This window comes from Eubalaena glacialis, chromosome 5 (assembly GCF_028564815.1).
Source record: "Eubalaena glacialis isolate mEubGla1 chromosome 5, mEubGla1.1.hap2.+ XY, whole genome shotgun sequence".
Taxonomy (NCBI): domain Eukaryota; kingdom Metazoa; phylum Chordata; class Mammalia; order Artiodactyla; family Balaenidae; genus Eubalaena; species Eubalaena glacialis.
In genome coordinates this window covers 146,527,276-146,551,265 of record NC_083720.1, presented here as the reverse complement: position 1 = coordinate 146,551,265, position 23,990 = coordinate 146,527,276, and the positions used below count along the sequence as shown (strand labels likewise).

Below are 23,990 nucleotides of genomic sequence, written 5' to 3'. Positions count from 1 at the left end.
TTTTGGGGCGTCTGTGACCTTATTATGATTTTAGGCAGCCTCTCTGCTAATGGGTGGGGTTGTGTTCCTGTCTTGCTAGTTGTTTGGCATAGGGTCTCCAGCACTGTAGCTTGCTGGTCGTTGAATGGAGCTGGGTCTTAGCGTTGAGATGGAGATCTCTGGGAGAGCTTTCAACGTTTGATAGTACGTGGAGCCGGGAGTTCTCTGGCAGACCAATGTCGTGAACTCGGCTCTCCCACCTCAGAGGCAGAGGCCTGACACCCGGCCAGAGCACCAAGGCTCTGTCAATCACACGGCTCAGAAGAAAAGGGAGGGGGGCTTCCCTGGTGGCGCAGTGGTTGAGAATCTGCCTGCTAAGGCAGGGGACACGGGTTCGAGCCCTGGTCTGGGAGGATCCCACATGCCGCGGAGCAACTAGGCCCGTGAGCCACAATCACTGAGCCTGCGCGTCTGGAGCCTGTGCTCCGCAGCAAGAGAGGCTGCGATAGTGAGAGGCCCGTGCATCGCGATGAAGAGGGCCCCCACTTGCCGCAACAAGAGAAAGCCCTCGCACAGAAACGAAGACCCAACACAGCCAAAAATAAATAAATTAATTAATTAAAAAAAAAATAAGCACCTTGGGAGAGGTAGATAGGTGTGTGTGTATCCTACCCCACCGTTCAAAATGGTAGCATTCCTTACGTACCTTGTTTTCTAAAAAAAAAGGAGAAAAAAAAGGTAGAAAGAAAAAAATAGTTATTAAAATAAAAAATTTTTAAAAATTATTAAAAATAAAAAATTAAGTAATTTAAAAAAAAGAAAGAAAGAAAGAAAGAAGAGAGCAACCAAACCAAAAAGAAATCCACCTATGATAACAAGTGCTAACAACTATACTAAAAAAACAAACAAAAAAAAACGGAGAGACAGAACCCCAGGAGAAATTGTAAACGGTAAGCTATACAGACAAAAGTCACACAAAGAAGCATACACATACTCACAAGAAAAGAAATAGAAAAAGATTTATGTATCTATATATAAAAAAAAAAGAAGAGACCAATGAAATCAATAAACAAGTCTACCAATGATGATAAACTCTAAATTCTAAACTAAGATAAACATTAAACCAGAAACATATTAGATGCAGAAAGCAAACCCCAAGTCTACAGTTGCTCCCAAAGTCCACCTCCTGAATTTGGGATGATTCGTTGTCTATTCAGGTATTCCACAGATGCAGGTACATCAGGTTGATTGTGGAGCTTTAATCCGCTGCTCCTGAGGCTGCTGGGGGAGATTTCCCTTTTTCTTCTTTGTTCGCACAGCTCCCGGGGTTCAGCTTTGGATTTGGACCCGCCTCTGCGTGTAGGTCGCCTGAGGGCGTCTGTTCTTCGCTCACACCGGACGGGGTTAAAGGAGCAGCTGATTCGGGGGCTCTGGCTCAGTCAGGTCCGGGGGGAGGGAGCGGTACAGAGGCGGGGCGAGCCTGCGGCGTCAGAGGCGTCGTGACGTTGCAGCAGCCTGAGGCGCGCCGTGCGCTCTCCCGGGGAAGTTGTCCCCGGATCACGGGAGCCTGGCAGTGGCGGGCTGCAAAGGCTCCCGGGAGGGGCGGTGTGGATAGTGACCTGTGCTCGCACACAGGCTTCTTGGTGGTGGCAGCAGCAGCCTTAGCGTCCCATGCCCATCTCTGGGGTCCGCGCTGATAACCGCGGCTCGCGCCCGTCTCTGGAGCTCGTTTAGGCGGAGCTCTGAATCCCCTCCCCTCGTGAACCCCCAAACAATGGTCTCTTGCCTCTTAGGCAGGTGCAGACTTTTTCCCGACTCCCTCCCAGCTAGCTGTGGTGCACTAACCCGTTCAGGCTGTGTTCACACCGCCAACCCCAGTCCTCTCCCTGCGATCCGACCGAAGCCCGAGCCTCAGCTCCCAGCCCCGCCCGCCCCGGCAGGGGAGCAGACAAGCCTCTCGGGCTGGTGAGTGCTGCTCGGCGCCGCTCCTCTGTGCGGGAATCTCCGCTTTGCCCTCCGCACCCCTGTGGCTGCGCTCTCCTCCGTGACTCCGAAGCTTCCCCCCTCCGCCACCTGCAGTCTCCGCCCACGAAGCGGCTCCTAGTGTGTGGACACCTTTCCTCCTTCACGGCCCCCTCCCACTGGTGCAGGCCCCGTCCCTATTCTTTTGTCTCTGTTGTTTCTTTTTTCTTTTGCCCTACCCAGGTACGTGGGGAGTTTCTTGCCTTGTGGGAGGTCTGACGTCTTCTGCCGGCGTTCAGTGGGTGTTCTGTAGGAGTTGTTCCACATCTAGATGTATTTCTGATGTATTTGTGGGGAGGAAGGTGATCTCTGCGTCTTACTCCTCCGCCATCTTGAAGGTCTCTTCTCTAGTTCTTTTTTGTTTAACTATTCCCTCTTTAATTTATCTCTTTCCTCTTGCATCTTACTATAAGAAGCCAGACCACACCTTCAATACTTGGCTCAGAAATCTCCTCTACTAAATAACTGAGTTTATCACTTAGAAGTCCTACTTTCTATAAAACACTAGAACAAAACTTGGCCAAGTTCTCTGCCACTTTATAACAAGATCACCGTTTTCAAATTTCCAAAAAATAATGTGTTCTTCATTTCCATCTGGGACTTCACCAGAGTGCTTTAATATCCATATTCCTAGCATTATTCTGTTTATGATTTAATATATGTATTTTCTAAGATAGTAGAAGCTTTCTCTACAGCTCTCCTCTTTTCTTTCTGAGCCCTCACTGGAATTCCTTTAATGTCCATATTTCTATCAACAGTCTCTTCAAGGCAATTTAGGCTTTTTCTATCACTGCCTCCGGACCCTTCCAGCCTCTAGCTATTACCCAATTCCAAAGTCACTTTTACATTTTTAGGTATTTGCTACTGTAATACCCCCCTTCCTAGAACCTAAATGTGTCTTAGGGTTCTCCAGACAAACAGAACCAATAACACACACACACACATACACACACACACACACGCATGCACACACGAGGAAGATTGATTTTAAGGAATCTGTGTGTGCAGCTGTGGGGCTGGCCAGTCAGAAGTCTTCAGAGCAGGATGGCAGGCTGAAAATTCTGGCAGGAGTTGATGTTGCCGTCTTGAGTCAGAAGGCAGTCTGGAGGCCAAATTCCTTCTTTGGAGGACCTTAGTCTTTCAAAGCTTTCAACTGACTGGATGAGGCCACCAACATTAGGAAGACTAATCTGCTTTACTCAATGTCTACTGATTTAAAAGTTAATCACATCTAAAGAATTCCTTCCCAGCAACATCTTGAGTGAGGTTTGACCAAACAACTGGGCACCATAGCCTAGCCAGATTGACACATAAAATTAACCATCATAGTCTATAATAAAAAAATTCATGCTGATGGTGCTTTTCTTAGGCAGTTGTACCAGAAAAATGTTATTGACTGTTGACAGAATTAAAAAATGCACTACATGAGAGCTGTGAGTTTCAGTTTTATTCAGGGACCTTACTGAGGACGCTAGCCCTGGAGACAGTTTCTCAGATAACTCTGGGAAATTGCTCTAAAGAAGTAGGGGAGGAGCCAGGATATATGGATTTTTTGGCTGGGAGATACACGTAGTCAAGCATACATCTTGGTAAAAGATTACTGCTAATTACACAAAAAATTGCTCATCTGTATATGCGAAGGTGCAAGAATCGGGGTCATTGAAATTCTTCCTTAGATATGTATCTTAACTATCTAGGGGCCCATATATTCAAAACACAGAATGCCTCATTTTGTTTTCTGTCCTGAATTCCTTTCAGTGTGTACTATAGGTCAGTGACTGCAGTGGCAGATGACTTGATCCTTGTAGAACTGGATGGTGGGCAACATTCTTTGTTTTACAATTCCCTCCCTTTTGATCATAAGTTCAACCAAGTTTTGGGAGGCATTTCGTGACCAGTTTGTCCCACAGCGCTAAGAAGGCTCATTCCTAGGTCAGGCGAGGATGTCATTGATAGGCCACTCAGTGTGCTATTTCTGGATTAGGCCCTGTTAATAACTTAAAAATTCTCTGGATCACTTGTCTTACCAGTCTATTAAGATATAGGAAATATTTTCCCTTGTTCCTTTTCCCATGTCTAGATTTGCACCATTACAGTTAAATTTGTATAGGGCTATATATGTGATGAATTGCCTCAAGATGTTGAGCCATCATTAGTTTTGCCCAAGACCTTGTTACACATTGGGTAATGCAAGAAACAACGATCTTATACAGGATGTAAGTAATATAGCTCGTAACATTAATAAGATCATAAGTAGAGATTTGAGCATGAGCTTCCAGAACCAAACCAGCTCCTTAAAAGATCACCAAGACAAGGAAGTGGATCACTTAAGGCAGAAATCAGATTCTTCATGTGAGTCATTAAATGTGTAACTTTAGAGAATTCACCTGGTATGAAAATGCAGCATTCAGTTTGAATTATGGCATAGGTGCCTGTCTCTTTGAGATGTTGTAAAGATATCAAGGGCCATGTGTTTTGTAATACTGCTTTTTCTCATCATAGAGATGTCAGAATTCAGTAGGCTTATAGCCTGATTACTATCGTTTAAGGCCTATTGGGTGAATTTTGTCAAGGCTTTGATGTGGGTAATTACATCTTCCAGTCCTACTGAAGGCACAAAAATAGCTGCTAAATGGTCATACCAGTGAAATACAGATCTCTAGATCTGTCAGCCTTGTATACATTGTAAATTTGCTGGAGTCATATCTAAATTGGAACACTTACGGCCTTGAGCCCAAGGGAATCCTAGGATACATCTCTTCCTATCCATTCTGGCAGAAGCCAGGGCCGGAAATTGGTGCCACAAAGCTATTGAATTCCATTAGGTGCAACCCAGTATTCCTGGTCACCTGACCCAGTCTCTTGCATACCAATTGCTATCTTTAAGGGAAATGGTTTGTTGGCATTTTTCATAAGGCATTCATTCAGCCTAATTTTCTAGTGTTATTTGGCTGATTATCTTTAATATGATTTAAGTGTTCCCAACATAGGGGGGCCCTTAAACAAATGACCATAGCCCAGTGTTAGCCATATAAATCCATCCCGTAACTGAGGGAGGGTCCCTTCTAATAATTGGGAAGTTATGTTCTTTGACTGAAATTTAGCTCATTGCTCTGACTGAGCTTGAGTAACTTTAAAAGAGAGTTCATGTTTATGGCCAGGGCCATAAAAAGTATGATTGATTGGCCAAGTGAGGGGTTCCCATGTAGTAATATCAATAGTGGCCCTACAACTTCTTTCTTCTAAAATAAATTTTCTAAGGGCCATCCAGTTAGAGCCTTGGAGATAAGAAATCTACCAAGGTAAACCTGAAGTACTGGATGTAGATAAGTGACCACAAACCCAAATATCAGATTGATTTTTGAAATTTGTATAGGATTGTGCCATGATAGAAAACATTTGATTCATGTGCAAAAGTCCAAGAAATCAAGAAAACACTATAAATGATCATATGGGTCTGGTCTGGCATATTAGTATAGCATATTAGTATAGCTGTCTACTTCTGATATTGTCTTCTTGTCCTGTGGGTGTAGTTTCTCCTCTGAGCATTGTTTTAAGGTGATTTTGAGGCCAGCAGTCCTCTCTATAGACCAGTCTGGTGCAGGGCCCCTTCTTCAGAAGGAAATATGAATCCAAGAATCAGTTCCCTTTAGTTTCACCGTGCGTGAGCTAGTTATGAGTACCTGATAAGGGTCCTTTCATCTAGGTTGGAGAGAGTCCTTTAAATGATGTCTTTCCAGTATGTTATCTCTTGGTTGCAGGTCACGGGGCATCTGTCTTTATTCAAAGATAGATTACTGTGATAAGCTTCAGAAACAAATTTAGAATGTCCTTTGTAATAATTCAATTAAATCTTACAATAATGCAACATAGTAACAAGGAGCCATCTAGGAAGTTGAGTCTCAGGCAGTAAATACAAATCACAAAGACAGTTAACAACACTAGAAATTAATATCTACTGAAACAATTTTTTTCTCTCTACTATCACCCTCATTTCTGCCACACATAGCCAAATTAAGATCACATAGGCTCTCTGAAATTGGTTTTGCTGGAACTTTTCATAAGGAATCTCAGACTGAACTTTTCAAAGGTCTCTCAAGGCCAGAAAAGCCATGCCAAGGACTTGGCATCAGATTCTGCCTGCAATACCTACAGATTTGGGTGGGTTCCTCTCTTCTTAAGGTCCACAGAATACCTTGAGATCCATGCACCTGCCAGGAAGTGGCCTCCCTTATTCACCTGATAAGGCTTCCGGGAATCCTGTAAGCAAAGTACTAGGTTGTTTTTCCAAGAGGCTTTATGGCTCCATAAAGTCCACCTCAGTTCTTTAAAGCTGTCTGGTCATATCTGATTTTTGCATAGTCTCAAATATGACATTCCATCCAAAGTCATTAATGTAGCCCATGTTTCCAGTTATCTCCTGTTATATCCTGTTATAAGGAGAACAGATTCTTATTGAATTTATGCAAATAATAATATTGCCAGAGAATAAGAATACTAAGAGTTTCCAAATTCTGGAGGAATCAGAGAGAAAAGATAAATGTTTCAGTTCCGCTTACAAAGGTATAATTTACCAAGTTGCTATGAATTATAGTTAGCTTAAGAGGAAAGAGCAAAAGTTTTCTCAAATCTGGAAAAATAAAACATTAAAAAGAATCAAATTTTTCAGTCATAAAAATTATAATCATCCTCATCAGTTCGTTCAGTCCCATGTTATTAATTCTTGATCTTCTGTTAACAGTTTTATGAAGCCATCAGGTTTTCCATTAGAATTCTTTAATTTCTTACCCAGTTAAGCAGTATGATCTGAAAGTTACCATAAACCTGTGCTTGCCAAAAAGTCCTTTCTATGAATCTTCTTGGAGATGAAGCATTTTTGTAAAAGCATCAGAGTAAAACAATAACTGTATGTAAATGACAAAAGACTTAAAAAGGCACAGTTAAAGACCTGATTACAATGCATTTGTCAAAGAAATTTGGTTATTTTTGTACACTATTACAATATTAAATATTAAATTTTAGATATTAAATACAAGATTAAAATATTAAAATAATGAAATTATAAAGTCCACCATATTAAATATATTTAATATAATATTAAAATAACTAGAATTATGACAACATTATACCAGGACACATGTAAATTTTAGAAATTTCATATAATTTTTAGAACATTTATATTAATAACGTTTACCCATACAGTATAACCTAAGAAGGTTTATCACTACTTATTTGATAATGCTAGCCATGTAATTTAACATATCAAATAAGCCTAATTAGTTTAATATTTCTCTTTGAGATATTTCAGGGGCCCTCTGAAGCATCCCAAAGATAGCTAGAGGTCAAAAGAACTTCATTTAGAATTTGATTTGAGGAAGTTTGTCAAAGTTATCAAGAGTTTTTAAAACACTTGGTCAAATAGGATTATAGGTCACTGTGAAACAATACTTATTCACTTAACCAAAGTGACAATAAAAGATTTCAAAGGCAAATATAGAAAGTTACAACAGAGTACTTAAAAAGTAAAACAAAAAAACAAAAAAAACTTCCCAATTGGTTATCAAAATCATATAAATATTCCAAGAAAACTTTGTCTCCTTAACAGAGAACCAAATTCTAGTTTTTCACCATCTTACCATTAACATTATAATTCATTTACTCAATTAAGTTTATTCTAATCTTAGCCAGTCCAGATCATGCACAAAACTCTTAGCATTTCTTTTCCACATCATTCTATTGATATAACTTCCTTTTTTACCTTTAGATTTTTTTCCCTATGCTTTTCCTTTTTCTCTCTCTTTTAAAAATTTTTATTGGAGTATAGTTGATTTACAATGTTGTGTTAGTTTCTGCTGTACAGCAAAGTGAATCAGTTATACATATATCCACTCTTTTTTAGATTCTTTTCCCATATAGGTCATTACAGAGTATTGAGTAGAGTTCCTTGTGCTATACAGTAGGTCCTCATTAGTTATCTATTTTATCGATATATACAGTAGTATGTTTATGTCAATCCCAGTCTTCCAATTTATCCCTTCCCCCTTCCACCCGTGGTAACCGTAAGTTTGTTTTCTACATCTGTGACTCAATTTCTGGTTTGTAAATAAGTTCATTTGTACCATTTTTTTAGGTTCCACTTATAAGTGATATCATATGATAGTTTTCTTTCTGTGTCTGACTTACTTCACTCAGTATGACAGTCTCTAGGTCCATCCATGTGGCTGCAAATGGCATTATTTTGTTCTTGTTTATGGCTGAGTAATATTCCATTGCATATGTGTACCCCATCTTCTTTATCCATTCCTCTGTCGTTGGACATTTAGGTTGCTTCCATGTCCTGGCTATTTATTGTAAATAGTGCTGCAGTGAACATTGGGGTGCATGTATCTTTTTGAATTATGGTTTTTTCTGGATATATGCCCAGGAGTGGGGTTGCTGGATCATATGGTAACTCTATTTTTAGTTTTTTTAAGGAAACTCCATACTCCTTTTTCTCTTTCCCTCTTTTTAACCTCTCTTGAGGACAAAATTACTTTCTTTTCCCTTAACAAAATGCATTTTCATTCCTTATACCTTGTTTTTTCCTTGCATACAAAGATGTTTCCCTTACTAATTTTAGTAGTTTTAATCACACATACTAACAAGAATTCTCAACTCTTTTTTTTTTTTAAATTAATTAATTTATTTATTTTTGGCTGGGTTTGGGTCTTCGTTTCTGTGCGAGGGCTTTCTCCAGTTGCGGCGAGCGGGGGCCACTCTTCATCGCGGTGCGCAGGCCTCTCACTGTCGCGGCCTCTCGTTGCGGAGCACAGGCTCCAGACGCGCAGGCTCAGTAGTTGTGGCTCACGGGCCCAGTTGCTCCGCGGCATGTGGGATCCTCCCAGACCAGGGCTCGAACCCGTGTCCCCTGCATTGGCAGGCAGACTCAACCACTGCGCTACCAGGGAAGCCCTCAACTCTTAAAAACCTTAATTTCTAGTGAAAACTAAGAAGTAAACAATTTTAAACTTTCCTTTATGTTAGCATCCTGTAGATTGACAAAACTTATGAATACTGTTTATAATTTCTAAAAAACGTGTGCTTTCTTATAGAAAATGTCTCTATGTGGCACCAAACATATTTATTAATAGTCCTGAATATCTTCTTTTCTCTGTAAAAGGAAGTCTATGTTTAGTAATTAATGTTTCAGTATATTATTTTATTTTGGAATGATCTAGATATTCAGTAAACTTCCATCATTTAACCTAATTTAGCAAAACTCTAAAGTTTCAAGTAACCAAATACTTGGAGAAACTATTTTTAAGTAGACATACCATAAAACATAATTATCCCTAAAGGGTTCACCTAAAAACTCTTATCTCATTTACATTTAATTTACTTATAAAAATTTCATCATACCAAGTTATTTTTCTTACTGACAAATTTTGTAATAGAAATAAGATCTTAGTTGACTTTTAATAAACCTAGGTACAATAAAAGTATTATACTGAATGTCGATGACTCTAAAGAGTCTGTATTAATTAAACCAGCAAACTTAAACTAAGTTTAGTACCGAATATTAATTTAATACTGAATATTTCCCAGATCATGTGAACCTGAAATTCATTTGGGTTAGTTTCTTTTATATTTCTGAGACTGTATATACGTGCTTAATTTCCTTTAAGCCAATTAAGTAGAACTCATTTACAAATTAATTTTGGCAATACTATTCAGAAGTAAAGACATATATCTATAACATACACACAGACATACAGACAGATGTAATCAGAGATCTCATAGCTTCATTTTAAAAGTTAGTCGTGAATCGGGTATTACAATATAAAACTTACGAGTTTATAAATAACAGTTGGAATAAGTTAAGTTTACTCACTTGGGTTTAAAAGGCCTCTTTTCCCCTTTTTTCCCTCAGTCCCAGGAATTAGAGATGGTCTAGATAAGAGTAAGATAAGAGTTCTTGAGAGCTCTGGTAGAACATTTATATCTCAAAGATGCAGGGAGAGAAATGCAATCTCCTCCTAGAAGGACTTCGTGCCCCGAGGGTCAGAATTTTGAAAGATGTTTTATCAAGCTGCCTTTCTCTAACTGCTTATGCAAAAACCAGTTTGGGAATGCCAAAAAAAGAGGCCCATCTTGGCCATTTCAGGGAGGATTTCCTTAATTCTTAAGTAAGTAAGTACTTGCAAGTGTAAGTTCTGTATGATAGGTAAACCTGTCTGGGGTATTGGTCAGGGGTTATCTGACACCCCCTTTTCTTCCGTTTGAGAGACTCTATTTCTCATTTTAAAATTGGTTTGTCAGAATAAAATCACTACTGAAAACGGTGGTGGGCCGATGTGCGGCTTGTGAGCTTAATTCTTCTAGGTGGCACCCTAGAGTCGTTTTAGCTCTTTTACGTGTCTGGGTTTCTCTTACTGGCAGCCTGAAAATGCTCTGGGGGCCCTGAGCACTGAATGGCCCATTCCTGTATGTGCGCCCCTGGCTGAATGAGTGTTTAAGGAGTGGCTTTCCCTAGGGACCTGCTGCACGTGTGAGGCCTTCCTCCGCCTCTCCCATAAATGCCTCAGTTGCCCAAGAAAGCTGTAACCGCGGGAGGAGCTCTGTCTCTTATCTGTGGAGCTGAAAGCTCCCCTATGGTATCTTCACTTTTATTCTAACAAATCCTGTTAAGGTAGATGATTTGAGGAAACACATCAGGTCAGCCTCCTACCTAATCACCCAGTCTGAACCTTCCCAGTGTCTTTCAAATGAACAGAATCTTCCCATTCTCTCTCAGCTGGGCACTTTCTCAGAATCTTACAACTGAACACTTTCTCAGTATCTTACAAAGGATAGGTCTTACCCACTACTGAATAAAACTCAGGATTGTCAACCAAGACAGGAGATCCGAGACCAGGAGAGACTCAGCCAAATTCGTCTGGACTCTCCAGGGAGGCACAAGGGCCCTTGCTGGTACCAAGGTCCAGATCCTTGGAGAGTTCAGGTGAAGGAGAAAAGTCTGCTCTGGGTCCGTTCATGGTTGCCAGAACTCTTGACTGAAATAAAGATGCACAACATGAGAGCTGTGATTTTGGGGTTTCTTCAGGGGCCTTACTGAGGACTATAGCCTCTCAGATAGCTCTGAGGAACTGCTCCGAAGAGGTAGGGAAAGAGCCAATATACGTGAATTGTTTTCGCTGGGAAATACATATAGTCAAACATAACGTCTTGGTAAAAGATTACTGCTAATCACAAAAAAAACCTCAGATATCTCAGGTTAACGATTTTAGTGCTTATCTGTGTATGGGAGGATGCAAGAATCTGGTGTCATTGAAATTCTTCCTAATATGCATCTTAACTGTCTAGGTACCAAAAAACACAGAATGTTTCATCCTGTTTTTCATTCTGAATTCCTTTCAGTGTGTACCGTAGGTCAGTGACTGCAGTGGCTTATGACTTGATCCTTATAGAACTGGATGGCAGGCAACATTCTTTGTTTTGCAGGCTTTGTCTAATGGGTTTCAGGAAAGCGGTATATTGTCTGCATTGTGAGAACTTTCAGCATCTATAGTTAAGATGTACAATAATCTTTTTACATTGGTGGCTTTTATTTTTAAAACTGAACATTTACCCCATTTTAAAGATGACAAAAGAGAGGCTTAGATACAGGACATGGCAGACCCTGGACTTGAACCCCTGTCTACCCCACTATCCAGCATATTACATTGCCTGTTGGTTATTGTTTTATGCTGGTCTCAGCCTGTCGATAACCAGTGTTGTGATTGGACCAGTCCTTGTGGTTCTGATATGATTGCAAGATGCCCTTCAGAAATAACCATCAGGACGCTTTGAAAAAAAAATTAAGGTATATTACTTACAAGACCTGGAAATTACATGGCACACCGGGGCCACACAGTAAGGTTGGGTCAAGGGTGGTGGAGAGAAAGCAAGAGAGTGGGAGTGAGGGTCTGGGGTTCTGCTTTTTTGGGGGTTTGACGGTGGAGCCCTAGGGTTTCACGGGCTCACTCTTTGTAAATTTAAAACATAAGAGCAGGAATTTAATGTGTGGGAAGAGAAAAAAAACAAGTGGCCCAAATGGTCAGTTACCAAAATCAACCAAGATCTTTCAAAGGAACTTCAGTGGGGAGAGGCAGCCTGGCTCTTTATGTAGTCTGGTTGTGTGGCTGGCAATGTGTTTATTCTCCATTAGCTATCTTCGAAGTGGACGCTTGCACGATCAGAGCACTTGCATTACATAAGAAGGAAAAAAAAAACCCAAACTGTCAGGGCTCATACTACAGTTAGTTATCGGTGTAGATTGTTTAATTATTGGTGACCAGATCTGCCTGGAGGAAACCCAAAATGTTCAGATTGTAGTTTTGTGAAGTGTAGTATATTACAGAGGATACGTGGAAAGTGTCTGTCTTCAAAGTGTCTGATTTTTTTAATTTTTAGAAAAAAAATGTAAATACACAAAAGCACTAAACTAATATGACAGACTTCTGTGTATCTATGATCAAAGTTTAAACAGATAGTATTTGCTTCAGGTTTTTTAAAAAAAGAATTACTGAAGCCATTGAAATTCTTTCTGTACATTCCCTTAATCCTATTCCTCTCCTCTCACCCTCCTTTCCTACATAGACAAAACTCTTATGAATTTTATGCATATTCTTTCATGTTTTTATATTTTTATATGTGTATTAAGACAAAGATCTTTTTACATAATGCTTTTTTTTTTTTGAAACTCTCTAGGAGTTAAGCCAGCATTTTATTTATTTATTTATTTTTGGCTGTGTTGGGTCTTCGTTTCTGTGCGAGGGCTTTCTCTAGTTGCGGCAAGCGGGGCCACTCTTCATCGCGGTGCGCGGGCCTTTCACCGTCGCGGCCTCTCTTGTTGCGGGGCACAGGCTCCAGACGCGCAGGCTCAGTAGTTGTGGCTCACGGGCCCAGTTGCTCCGCGGCATATGGGATCCTCCCGGACCAGGGCGCGAACCCACGTCCCGTGCATTGGCAGGCAGATTCTCAACCACTGCGCCACCAGGGAAGCCCCATAATGCTTTTATTAAATACACACATTTTATATATATGTCCTATACATAATTTCATACTCATACACAAAATCTCATAGCCATAAACAATGTAATAATCACTAACATTTACAAGGCGGCCTCAGTTCTAAGAACTTTACATGTATTCACTCATTTAATTTTAATAATAGTCCCATAAGTTATGTACTCTTATTCTCCCCATTTTACAGATGAAAAGGGTGAGGCACAGAGAGATTAAATAACTTGCCCAAGGGTCACAAGCCATAAGTGGCAGAGCCACTGTCTCTTATAGATAATAATGTTTTAAGTGTTAAAAAACCAACTTACGTAAGTGCTATTATATTGTACTTAACATTCAAAAACTTGGTTTTTACTCAGCATTGTTCTTGAGATTCTATTCCTTTGGACAAAAATTCCATAAAGTGCTATGCTTTATGGCTTGCATCATATGACTTTACTGTCTTTTCTTTGTCTATTCTCATATTAATGGATATGTAGTTTTGTTTCTCGCAATTTTCTGTATTACAAGAGAATGCTCTTGCATGCATTCATGTGAGGAGTCTCTCTGGGGCACCAGCTGGTAGTAGAGTAGCTGGGTTAAAGGGTATTTACATTTTCAACTTTTCCAGATATTGGCAACTTTTTCTCCCAGATGTTTATGCCTCAGTGCACAGATTACATTCCCACTAGTCAGAGACGGAATATACATACAGACAATGGCCAGACCATATATAAAAAGGGAACTCTGACAGAGAAAGACAAATATCATATGATATCACTTGTATTTGGAATCTAACCAAAAAAATGATATAAATGAACTTATTTATAAAACAGAAATAGACTCACAGGCATAGAAAACAAACTTATGGTTACCAAAGGGGAGGGTGGGAGGGGTACATTAGGAGTTTGGGATTAACATATACACACTACTGGGGTTTATTCCAGGAATGCAAGGATTCTTCAATATACGCAAATCAATCAACGTGATACATCATATTAACAAATTGAAGGAGAAAAACCATATGATCATCTCAATAGATGCAGAGAAAGCTTTCGACAAAATTCAACACCCATTTATGATAAAAGCCCTGCAGAAAGTAGGCATAGAGGGAACTTTCCTCAACATAATAAAGGCCATATATGACAAACCCACAGCCAACATTGTCCTCAATGGTGAAAAACTGAAACCATTTCCACTAAGATCAGGAACACGACAAGGTTGCCCATTCTCACCACTATTATTCAACATAGTTTTGGAAGTGTTAGCCACAGCAATCAGAGAAGAAAAAGAAATAAAAGGAATCCAAATCGGAAAAGAAGAAGTAAAGCTGTCACTGTTTGCAGATGACATGATACTATACATAGAAAATCCTAAAGAGGCTACCAGAAAACTACTATAGCTAATCAATGAATTTGGTAAAGTAGCAGGATACAAAATTAATGCACAGAAATCTCTTGCATTCCTATATACTAATGATGAAAAATCTGAAAGTGAAATTAAGAAAACACTCCCGTTTACCATTGCAACAAAAAGAAAAAATATCTAGGAATAAACCTACCTAAGGAGACAAAAGACCTGTATGCAGAAAATTATAGGACACTGATGAAAGAAATTAAAGATGATACAAATAGATGGAGAGATATACCATGTTCTTCGATTGGAAGAATCAACATTGTGAAAGTGACTCTACTACCCAAAGCAATCTACAGATTCAATGCAATCCCTATCAAACTACCACTGGCATTTTTCACAGAACCAGAACAAAAAATTTCACAATTTGTATGGAAACACAAAAGACCCCGAATAGCCAAAGCAATCTTGAGAACGAAAAATGGAGCTGGAGGAATCAGGCTCCCTGACTTCAGACTATATTACAAAGCTACAGTAATCAAGACAGTTTGGTACTGGCACAAAAACAGAAATATAGATCAATGGAACAGGATAGAAAGCCCAGAGATAAGCCCACGCACATATGGTCACCTTATCTTTGATAAAGGAGGCAAGCATATACAGTGGAGAAAAGACAGCCTCTTCAATAAGTGGTGCTGGGAAAATTGGACAGGTACATGTAAAAGTATGAAATTAGAACACTCCTTGGCACCATACACAAAAATAAACTCAAAATGGATTAAAGACCTAAGTGTAAGGCCAGACACTATCAAACTCTTAGAGGAAAACATAGGCAGAACACTCTATGACATAAATCACAGCAAGATCCTTTTTGACCCAGCTCCTAGAGAAATGGAAATAAAAACACAAACAAATGGGACCTAATGAAACTTAAAAGCTTTTGCACAGCAAAGGAAACCATAAACAAGACCAAAAGACAACCCTCAGAATGGGAGAAAATATTTGCAAATGAAGCAACTGACAAAGGATTCATCTCCAAGATTTACAAGCAGCTCATGCAGCTCAATAACAAAAAAACAAACAACCCAATCCAAAAATGGGCAGAAGACCTAAATAGACATTTCTCCAAAGAAGATATACAGATTGCCAACAGACACGAAAGAATGCTCAACATCATTAATCATTAGAGAAATGCAAATCAAAACTACAATGAGGTATCATCTCACACCAGTCAGAATGGCCATCATCAAAAAATCTAGAAACAATAAATGCTGGAGAGGGTGTGGAGAAAAGGGAACACTCTTGCACTGTTGGTGGGACTGTAAATTGATACAGCCACTATGGAGAACAGTATGGAGGTTCCTTAAAAAACTAAAAATAGAACTACCATACGACCCAGCAATCCCACTACTGGGCATATACCCTGAGAAAACCATAATTCAAAAAGAGTCATGTACCAAAATGTTCATTGCAGCTCTATTTACAATAGCCAGGACATGGAAGCAACCTAAGTGTCCATCATCGGATGAATGGATAAAGAAGATGTGGCACATATATACAATGGAATATTACTCAGCCATAAAAAGAAATGAAATGGAGGTATTTGTAATGAGGTGGATGGAGGTAGAGTCTGTAATACAGAATGAAGTAAGTCAGAGAAAAACAAATACAGTATGCTAACACATATATATGGAATCTAAGGGAAAAAAAAAAAAAGGCCATGAAGAACCTAGTGGCAAGACGGGAATAAAGACACAGACCTACTAGAGAATGGACTTGAGGATATGGGGAGGGGGAGGGGTGAGATGTGACAGGGTGAGAGAGTGGCATGGACATATATACACTACCAAATGTAAAATAGATAGCTAGTGGGAAGCAGCCGCATAGCACAGGGAGATCAGCTCGGTGCTTTGTGACCACCTAGAGGGGTGGGATAGGGAGGGTGGGAGGGAGGGAGATGCAAGAGGGAAGAGATATGGGAACATATGTATATGTATAACTGATTCACTTTGTTATAAAGCAGAAACTAACACACCATTGTAAAGCAATTATACTTCAATAAAGATGTTTAAAAAAATATATACACACTACTATATATAAAATAGATAAACAACAAGGACCTACTATATAGCACAGGGAACTATATTCTATTGATATATCTTGTAATAACCTATAATGGAATCTGAAAAAGAATATATATATATCATATATATATCGTACCTATATAACTGAATCACTTTGCTGTACACCTGAAACTAACACAACATTCAAAATTAACTACAATTTTTTAAAAAATGGGTAAAAAAAAAAAAAAAAAATCACAAACCGCCAAAGCAAAAACAAAACAAACCAGAACTCTTGACCTGTAACCTGCAGAAACCTGCCCAGAAAATCAACTCCTTATCTACAATAAGCAGCCCAGGAAGCCAGCTTGCTTTGAGTCAGGCTTGCAGAAGCTATTGTCATAATTAGCATTTGACTGATCCTTAGTGAGATGGAGCCATTGTATTAAGACAGTTCTTTCCAGAGGTGATTAAGGGATTTATAGTAAGGTGTTAGGAAATTACCTTTTAAAGTAGGAGAGGATACAAATGTCTGATGGGTTTAGCTTTATTCATTTTTGAAGAGAAAGGAAGTAGTCTAGAACCATTATCTTAGACTTTTAAGCAGAAAAAGTCTTATTTTTTTTTCTTAACTAAATTATGTAGGACCATAAACAAGATGAAAACTGGAACACCTCAGGTAAAATAAAGTCAGTAGTATGGTTCCACCCACCTGGCCCCCTCCCCTTCCTTCTTGCCTCCCCTGCCCCCAGATCACCTGAGACCCCCTTGGTGGAATCCTAGGGCTGGGTGGGAACCTACAAGATGCTGTAGGATGCCTCCTGGTGAGAGCATTTGATGAGATTTTTCATCTCTCTCAGCCTCAGTTAGAAGGGGAACGTGATAAATTCTACCAGACTTTTGGCTAAACGTACTCTACTTCTTTGGTCTCCCGGCAGGCAGGAATTTGTGGATGCTTATGTGAATTACATCTTCCAAATCTCAGTGCATGAGTGGTACACAGCCTTCTCCAGCGGCTTCCTAAAGGTGTGCGGTGGCAAAGTGCTTGAGCTCTTCCAGCCTCCAGAGCTGAGGGCCATGATGGTGGGGAGCAGCAGCTACAGCTGGGAAGAGCTGGAGGAGGTAAGCCGGAAAGGTGCCGTCGGTCACCCCCGAGGGAGCGGCCGGGCACAGTGCCCAGAACCTGGTCGCTTTCTTAAGTATTCCCTGGTCAAGTAGGACTTGGAGGCCTCCTGCATCTCAGTGGTTATTTCTTACTCTCCAGTGCAAATGGTGTACAGATGTCCACTTGTCATATCCTTCTGGAAGATCATTTTGTTCTTTTTGTCTTTTTTGGGCAGACTGCCATCTACAAGGGTGATTACTCAGCCACACATCCCACTGTGAAACTATTCTGGGAAACATTTCATGAGTTCCCATTGGAAAAGAAGAAGAAGTTTCTCTGTAAGTGATATCAGTATGGTGTTTGTCCCCATTTCAGTTTTGCATATGGTACAGGATGGTATACTCCGTGGTGAAGTTCAACTCTTAAACGGTAAAGGGTAAGTAAGGAAATATATTTACATTTTTTGTCTTAGTGATATCTGAGGCGCAGCAGAGGTCGTTAATCCTTATTTGTTGTGTAATGGGGTGGGTGGCATGAAAGGAGGAAAAGCATGTCACTGATTTATAATTGCTCTAAAAATACTAGTTATTTTATATGACGGCGATTCCTTTAAGTATTACATTGATGAAATCCAATTGTTTGGATTAACCTCCCTTATCTTTCTAGCCTTTTGAAAATATTAGTGTCCACTGCAGATGCAACTGGGGAGATGTGATTTATAATAGCTTTATTGAGATTTAATTCACACACACATACTGTTACAATTCAGCCATTCAAAGTGTACCGTTCCGTGGTTTTTAGTATATTCAGAGTTGTGAAACTATCAATTAATTTTAGAACACGTTCACCACCCCGAGAAGAAACACTGTACCCATTAGCAATCTTTCCCCATTTCCTCCCAGCCTCCCACCCCTTACCAGTCTGCTCTGTCTCTATGGATTTGCCTGTTCTGGACATTTCATATAAATGGAATCATACAATAAATGGTCCTTTGTGACTGGCTGGATGACATTTGAGAATGGTAGTACATTTGGAAAGGAGAATGAAGTCTAGTTTACATGAACAAATTACCCTTTTAAAAATAGTAGAAATCTTTGTGTCATTTTGTAATCAGAGTCATAAATTAGCCATTGAATAGCATAACATTTTTATCAATATAAAATGAAAAAAACAGAGTTTGAAAGGCAGTCTCTTTTGCTTTTTAAGAATGAGCATATATTAGTATTAATGCAAGATTTACCCCCAGATTCTACTGCTCCCATGGAGTAAGGATGAGAGGAAGCGGAGCGCTTACAAAAGAATTCCTAAAAAGATCCCCGCTTCCCCTCTGCCCAGTTACATGGGCCCTTGAGGAATAGCGGCATATGAGTCAAAATGACAGGATAAGATATGCCAGTGGGTCTCGTGGAGCTGTGACGATCAAGAGGCGCTTGCCCTTGGTCCGGGGATTTCCTTAAAAGAAGATGCTTTTCTCTTCAGAGACCATTAGACTTTCATAAAGTTTTATTAACTTTACAGATTTGGCAAGAATGTTTATGTATCGTAGCCTCAGGTAGTGACAGGTTATTTGAAAGTGCTCCTTAACTAATGATTTCATTGTATCGATAGTTAATTTTCCAGCAGTTCAACAAAGAAGGTTATCTAGTGCTGGAAAACAGGAAAAGACAGCTGGGTTGGTCTTTTTTTTCCCTCCAAGTCACAAGTGTGTCGCAAGAGGGAAGTGTCTCATATAATGTTAGTGTCAGATCTTCTGGTTTCAGAAAAATGGAGAGACAGGGAAAGGCAAGCAAACAGATCCCAAATGGAAGTTCACCAGCCAAGGGGGTACAATAAGCACAGACACTTGAGGGGAGAGAAGACCCTGAGGCCCCATGGACTGTAGTCTTCTTCCTGGTTTCTGAGGTCAGCTCTTTTCCTAGGTCAGCAATTCCCTTCCTCTTTGATTTTGTGAAAGCTCGTAACATTTATGAGGCCATACATTTCACTGAGGCCATTTTTTTATTTGGGGGCATTTTTGAGCATCTTTCCATTGGATGGATGCTTTGTGTCAGTGTAGAATTAGGGTCTGAAATTAGCCAATGAAAAGTATAGACTTTTTATCCATATAAAACCAAAACACAGGGTTTGAAAGGCAATCTCTTGCTTTATAAGTGAGCATTTATTAATACAACACATATTGGCACAAAAAAGTGGTTGTACTTCTCCCATGAGCCACAGGGTGTCACCCCGTCCCTTCTGTTCCTCTCTGGGCTGCAGAGAGCCGCTCCCCATTTACCTAGCTGGTGTTTCCCGTTCTCTTCCTCCACAGTGTTCCTGACAGGCAGCGACCGCATCCCCATCTACGGCATGGCCAGCCTGCAGATCGTCATCCAGCCCACAGCCAGCGGGGAGGAGTACTTGCCCGTGGCCCACACTTGCTACAACCTTCTTGACCTCCCCAAGTACAGCAGCAAAGAGGTCCTGTGTGCACGGCTGACCCAGGCCCTTGACAACTACGAGGGGTTCAGTTTGGCCTGAGGCTCCCCAGCTTGCCCCAGATTCCCCTTCCTTCCTCCACGTCCACGTTGAGGCCCATACAGAAAATCATGGGGAGTGAGTTCTGGTTTTTTTAATTGTATAAGTGGGTTGGAACTTTTGAATCCTGAACCCGATTGATGCATTTCTGGGCTGGTAAGCAGTGACCTTTTTGAAAAATCAGGGGTTAGGGATGGGGTGAAAAACTGGCCCTTGTCTGGGAAGCGATTTTGTCTCTAAACCCAGTTCCCCATTGTTCTGTGCACTTGTGACTATGTTGCACTCTGCTGGATAAAAGGGCAGTGGATTTTTAAACTCGCATTCCCCAACTGTCTCTCTCAGCCCTGATCTTTCCTCATGACGCTTCCTTGTCTTCCTAACTTCTCATTCCTCTGCAAGAATGATGTGACTGACCTGTCCTTTCTCACCTGCACATGCAGAACATCTCCTTTCTCTGCAGCCTTGGAAATGCTCCTGGCTTGTTGCCGTCCAACCCTAAGGACTGAGAAGGAAAGGATTACTTCAGAAATTCCCAAGCCCAACAAGCTGAATCTGGGTCCATGACTTTGGCGGAACTCTTGCGAATTTATGGGAGCCTTTCATAAACCTGCCTTGCCTAAAAAAACAGTTCTTGAGGGACTGGCCATCTCCCTATGGCTCTGCCTATTCCCGGCCCTCCTCAAAGGGGTGCAGAGCCGCTCAGCTTCGCAGCTGAGCCGAATTCTGTCTGGTGGCCCCGCCAAGCCCTTTTGACAACAAGATGAGGTAACAGGCCCTCCCCCTCTTGCATCATTTTGCTTTTGGAGCAGGTTGCATTAATTTTCTAGGGAGTATTTTCTCCCAGAAAAGTAGAACTAATAAATTTCTTATCCTTTTCCCTATCACTTTCTGTCTCTACCACTTCATCTCTCCTCCCCACCCTCCTACTTTTCTCTTCACTTCATCCCATTCTTTGTTACCTGACTTAACGTCCCTTCCTCTCCTCCTAGTGGATGCATGCAGTCTATTTTAGTTTTCTATTTAAATTGCAAAATTTCTACTCAGATTTTTTTTTTTTTCCTCTTCCCTAACTGCTAAGACTTAAGGACATTCTTTATTATGGAACTTTTGTTTATTGCATTTGAAATGTGTGTTTACAGAGGGATTGTGTTTGAAGCAAATACATGTATTTCAAAAATCATGACACACTCAACCTTCTTCATCCTGGGATAAGAAAATTCTACATGAGCAAAGAATCCATGTCAGCCTAATTTTAAATTCCTAGTCACTAGAGAAAAGACTTATTTATATAAAATGAAGTATTTATGAACCGTGAGACAGCATCAAATCTCAATGAAGGATTGTAGATTTTTTGCTTTTTGTTTTTAAAACTTATTCCAATTGCTGAATTGGTAGTTTTCCAGTCTTTATAATACAAGATTAAAAAAGATATACAGTTATATGAAATGTTTATTTTCTATGTGTGTGCATATAGTTCAATATTATGCAATAAATTTGCTGTTTTAACATAACCAGAACTGCTTCTTCTTGTACTTGGAGAATGGGTAGCTTGCTTTCAGTAGAAGAATTAAGTCATCTACCCGAGTAATCTAATAGGTCAAATTTGCTTCCTGCCACAAGAGAGTAGAACCAACTGCTGGGAAAATGAAGAGGAAAACAGGGTAGGGGGGGGAGCATATGGCATTAAGGATGGATGGGATTTCTGAAGCTTATGATGGGTGAAAAGGCATTTCTCACGGAGGGGAAGGCCTGAGCAAGGGCTTGAACATGGGGGCATATTTAAGGAAGGGCCAGGAACAATTCGAAGGGAGCATCAGAGGAAACAGAATAATGGTAAATAAGACTGGGGAGAAAGACAGCAAGTTTGGGGCTGAGGAACCAGACTAAGCCTTGGGCCTTCAAAATGTTCAGAGCCTTGGGGTGGGGGAAGGAGGCAGTGATATGAGTTGAGCCTGGTTTTAAGAACATGTGGATAAGGGTACCTGTGGAGGAATGGAGTGGGAAGGACAGCAGCTGAGAGCAGTGCGGTGGCAGCAGTGGGGTGAGAAGAGCTATGCGCAGGAGAGATGGGAGGAGTGGAGGCCATGGGAGCCTTAGGGGAAAAGGAGAAATTAAAGGTGAATCTAAGACTTATTAATCTAATGGCTGATGCTAATTAGCCCACTTATACACAGCAAAAAAAATTTTCAATAAGTTTTAAAAAGAATTACCATGCACTGTTTTTGCCAGACTTAATAATAGATGGTTTAAAAGTGGTAAAGAGAACAGTAGCTTTCCATTAATAAGTTCCATTCAACAAACACTTAAGAGCATACATAAGTGCTCAGTTGGGGGGCCAAAAAGCCTGTTACCTTTAACTTTGAATGAAAATAGCCAAGTTATTTTAAATCTGGCGGGGGGGGGGGGGGGGTGGTGTCTTCAGAATCCTCATCCATGAAATAAGGAGACTGGACCAGATAATTTCTAAGGTCACTGAGCTCTAAAATTACTGTACATAGAGATGCTCAATAAATTCTTCTAAATGTTTGTTGCATGAATGAAATTCTGTGCTGCTTTTCTAAAAACTTTTTCTGGCATATTCTCCTCTTTTTTCCTTTATCACTATTGCTTTAGAAGACTCTTTAGGTAGGCATTTCTAGATTTACCTACCCACCTACCTTCCCTCACCTGCAGACAAACATTTGGAAGTTTCTTCACTGTTTTCAGAAATGTACCTATTTAATGAAAAAATAATCTCATTAAAATAAGGCAACTTTTGGTGGGTGGGATTTAATGAAAGTGTAACCAGGCAATTTAGCCAATTGTGATAGCTCCCGCTCCGTGTGAAAGCTTTTTGATGACTAGAAAGGTTCTCTATTAATAATCCTGGAGAGCCAGGGTTGGCAACTACAGCCTGTGAGCTAAAATGGGTTTTACATTTTTAAAAGGGTTGGGGGGAAAAAGGATATGTGACAGCAATTATCTGGCCTACAAAGCCTAACAAACAAACATGTTAACATCTGGCCCTTTACAGAAAAAGACTTGCCCCAACCCTTTGAGACCAGACTTGCAGGAATCACAGTAACAGAGTCGATAACTTACTGAAGTCTCAGGAAGAACTCGGTCATAGCTGACGTTGAACTAGAGAGAACAAATTTCTGGGCCTTTCTGCCACAGGGGTAAGAAAATCAAGCTTTGTCTAAGATTAACCCACAGAAATAGGCATCAAGGTTTTGACTGTGATAATAACTAACTACCAGGTATTGATTGTAGGCCAGACCCTGCACCAAGCATTATCTATGCAGTATTCAGTTTAATTGCTACCACTGCCCTCCTGGCTCGACCACTTACTAGCTGTGTGGCCTTGGGCAGGTTTCTTAACCTCTCTGTAGCTCATTTGCTTCCTATTTAAAATGGGAATAAAAATAATGCCTTCCTCATGGCGTTGTAATGAGAATTAAATGAATTAATTAATGGAAAGCACATATAGAACAGTGCCTAGCACATAACAAGCTCTCAGTAACTATAATTTTCATTCTTATCCCAATTTTTCACATGAAGAAATGAATGTTTAGAGAAAATAACTTGTTCACTGTCACAGTGGTAGGACGTGAACTTGACCATTCCTCTGTATTATGCCCAGCTGCTAGGGTGGGCAGCAAATTTGACCAGGGATGGATAGCTAGAGATGAGGTTGCCTAGAGCCCAAATAGAAAGACACACTGTGATGTGTGGCAGGTGACTTCCCTGACCACCAGTCTGCAAGTGGTCATAGAGCAGTGAGCTTTGTTTTCGGGTCACTGTGCAGTTCAGTGAGGCAATTCTACGATCGTGAGACTAAAACACTGATCAGATGTGTGGTTTCTATGTCATCTGCTGTGGATCTCATTGGAGCTAGTGTCTGTGGGCATTTAGTCATCAGCCTAGTACCTGTTAACTTCTCCCAGACCATA

The 23,990-nt window shown here is 40.4% G+C and overlaps 1 protein-coding gene across 4 annotated transcripts in view; it reads left to right on the top strand.

Moving 5' to 3' along the window:
• Positions 1-21,518, top strand: part of HERC3 (HECT and RLD domain containing E3 ubiquitin protein ligase 3) — a 150,062-nt gene extending 128,544 nt beyond the window's left edge. For all 4 annotated transcript variants that reach the window (XM_061192621.1, XM_061192624.1, XM_061192620.1 and 1 more), the window contains 3 exons: positions 17,378-17,561; positions 17,780-17,882; positions 19,853-21,518. In XM_061192621.1, coding sequence (XP_061048604.1) covers positions 17,378-17,561; positions 17,780-17,882; positions 19,853-20,061 — 496 coding nt within the window. In that variant the 3' untranslated portion in view covers positions 20,062-21,518. The remainder of the gene's footprint in view (positions 1-17,377; positions 17,562-17,779; positions 17,883-19,852) is intronic.
• The last annotated feature ends 2,472 nt before the right edge of the window (positions 21,519-23,990 follow it).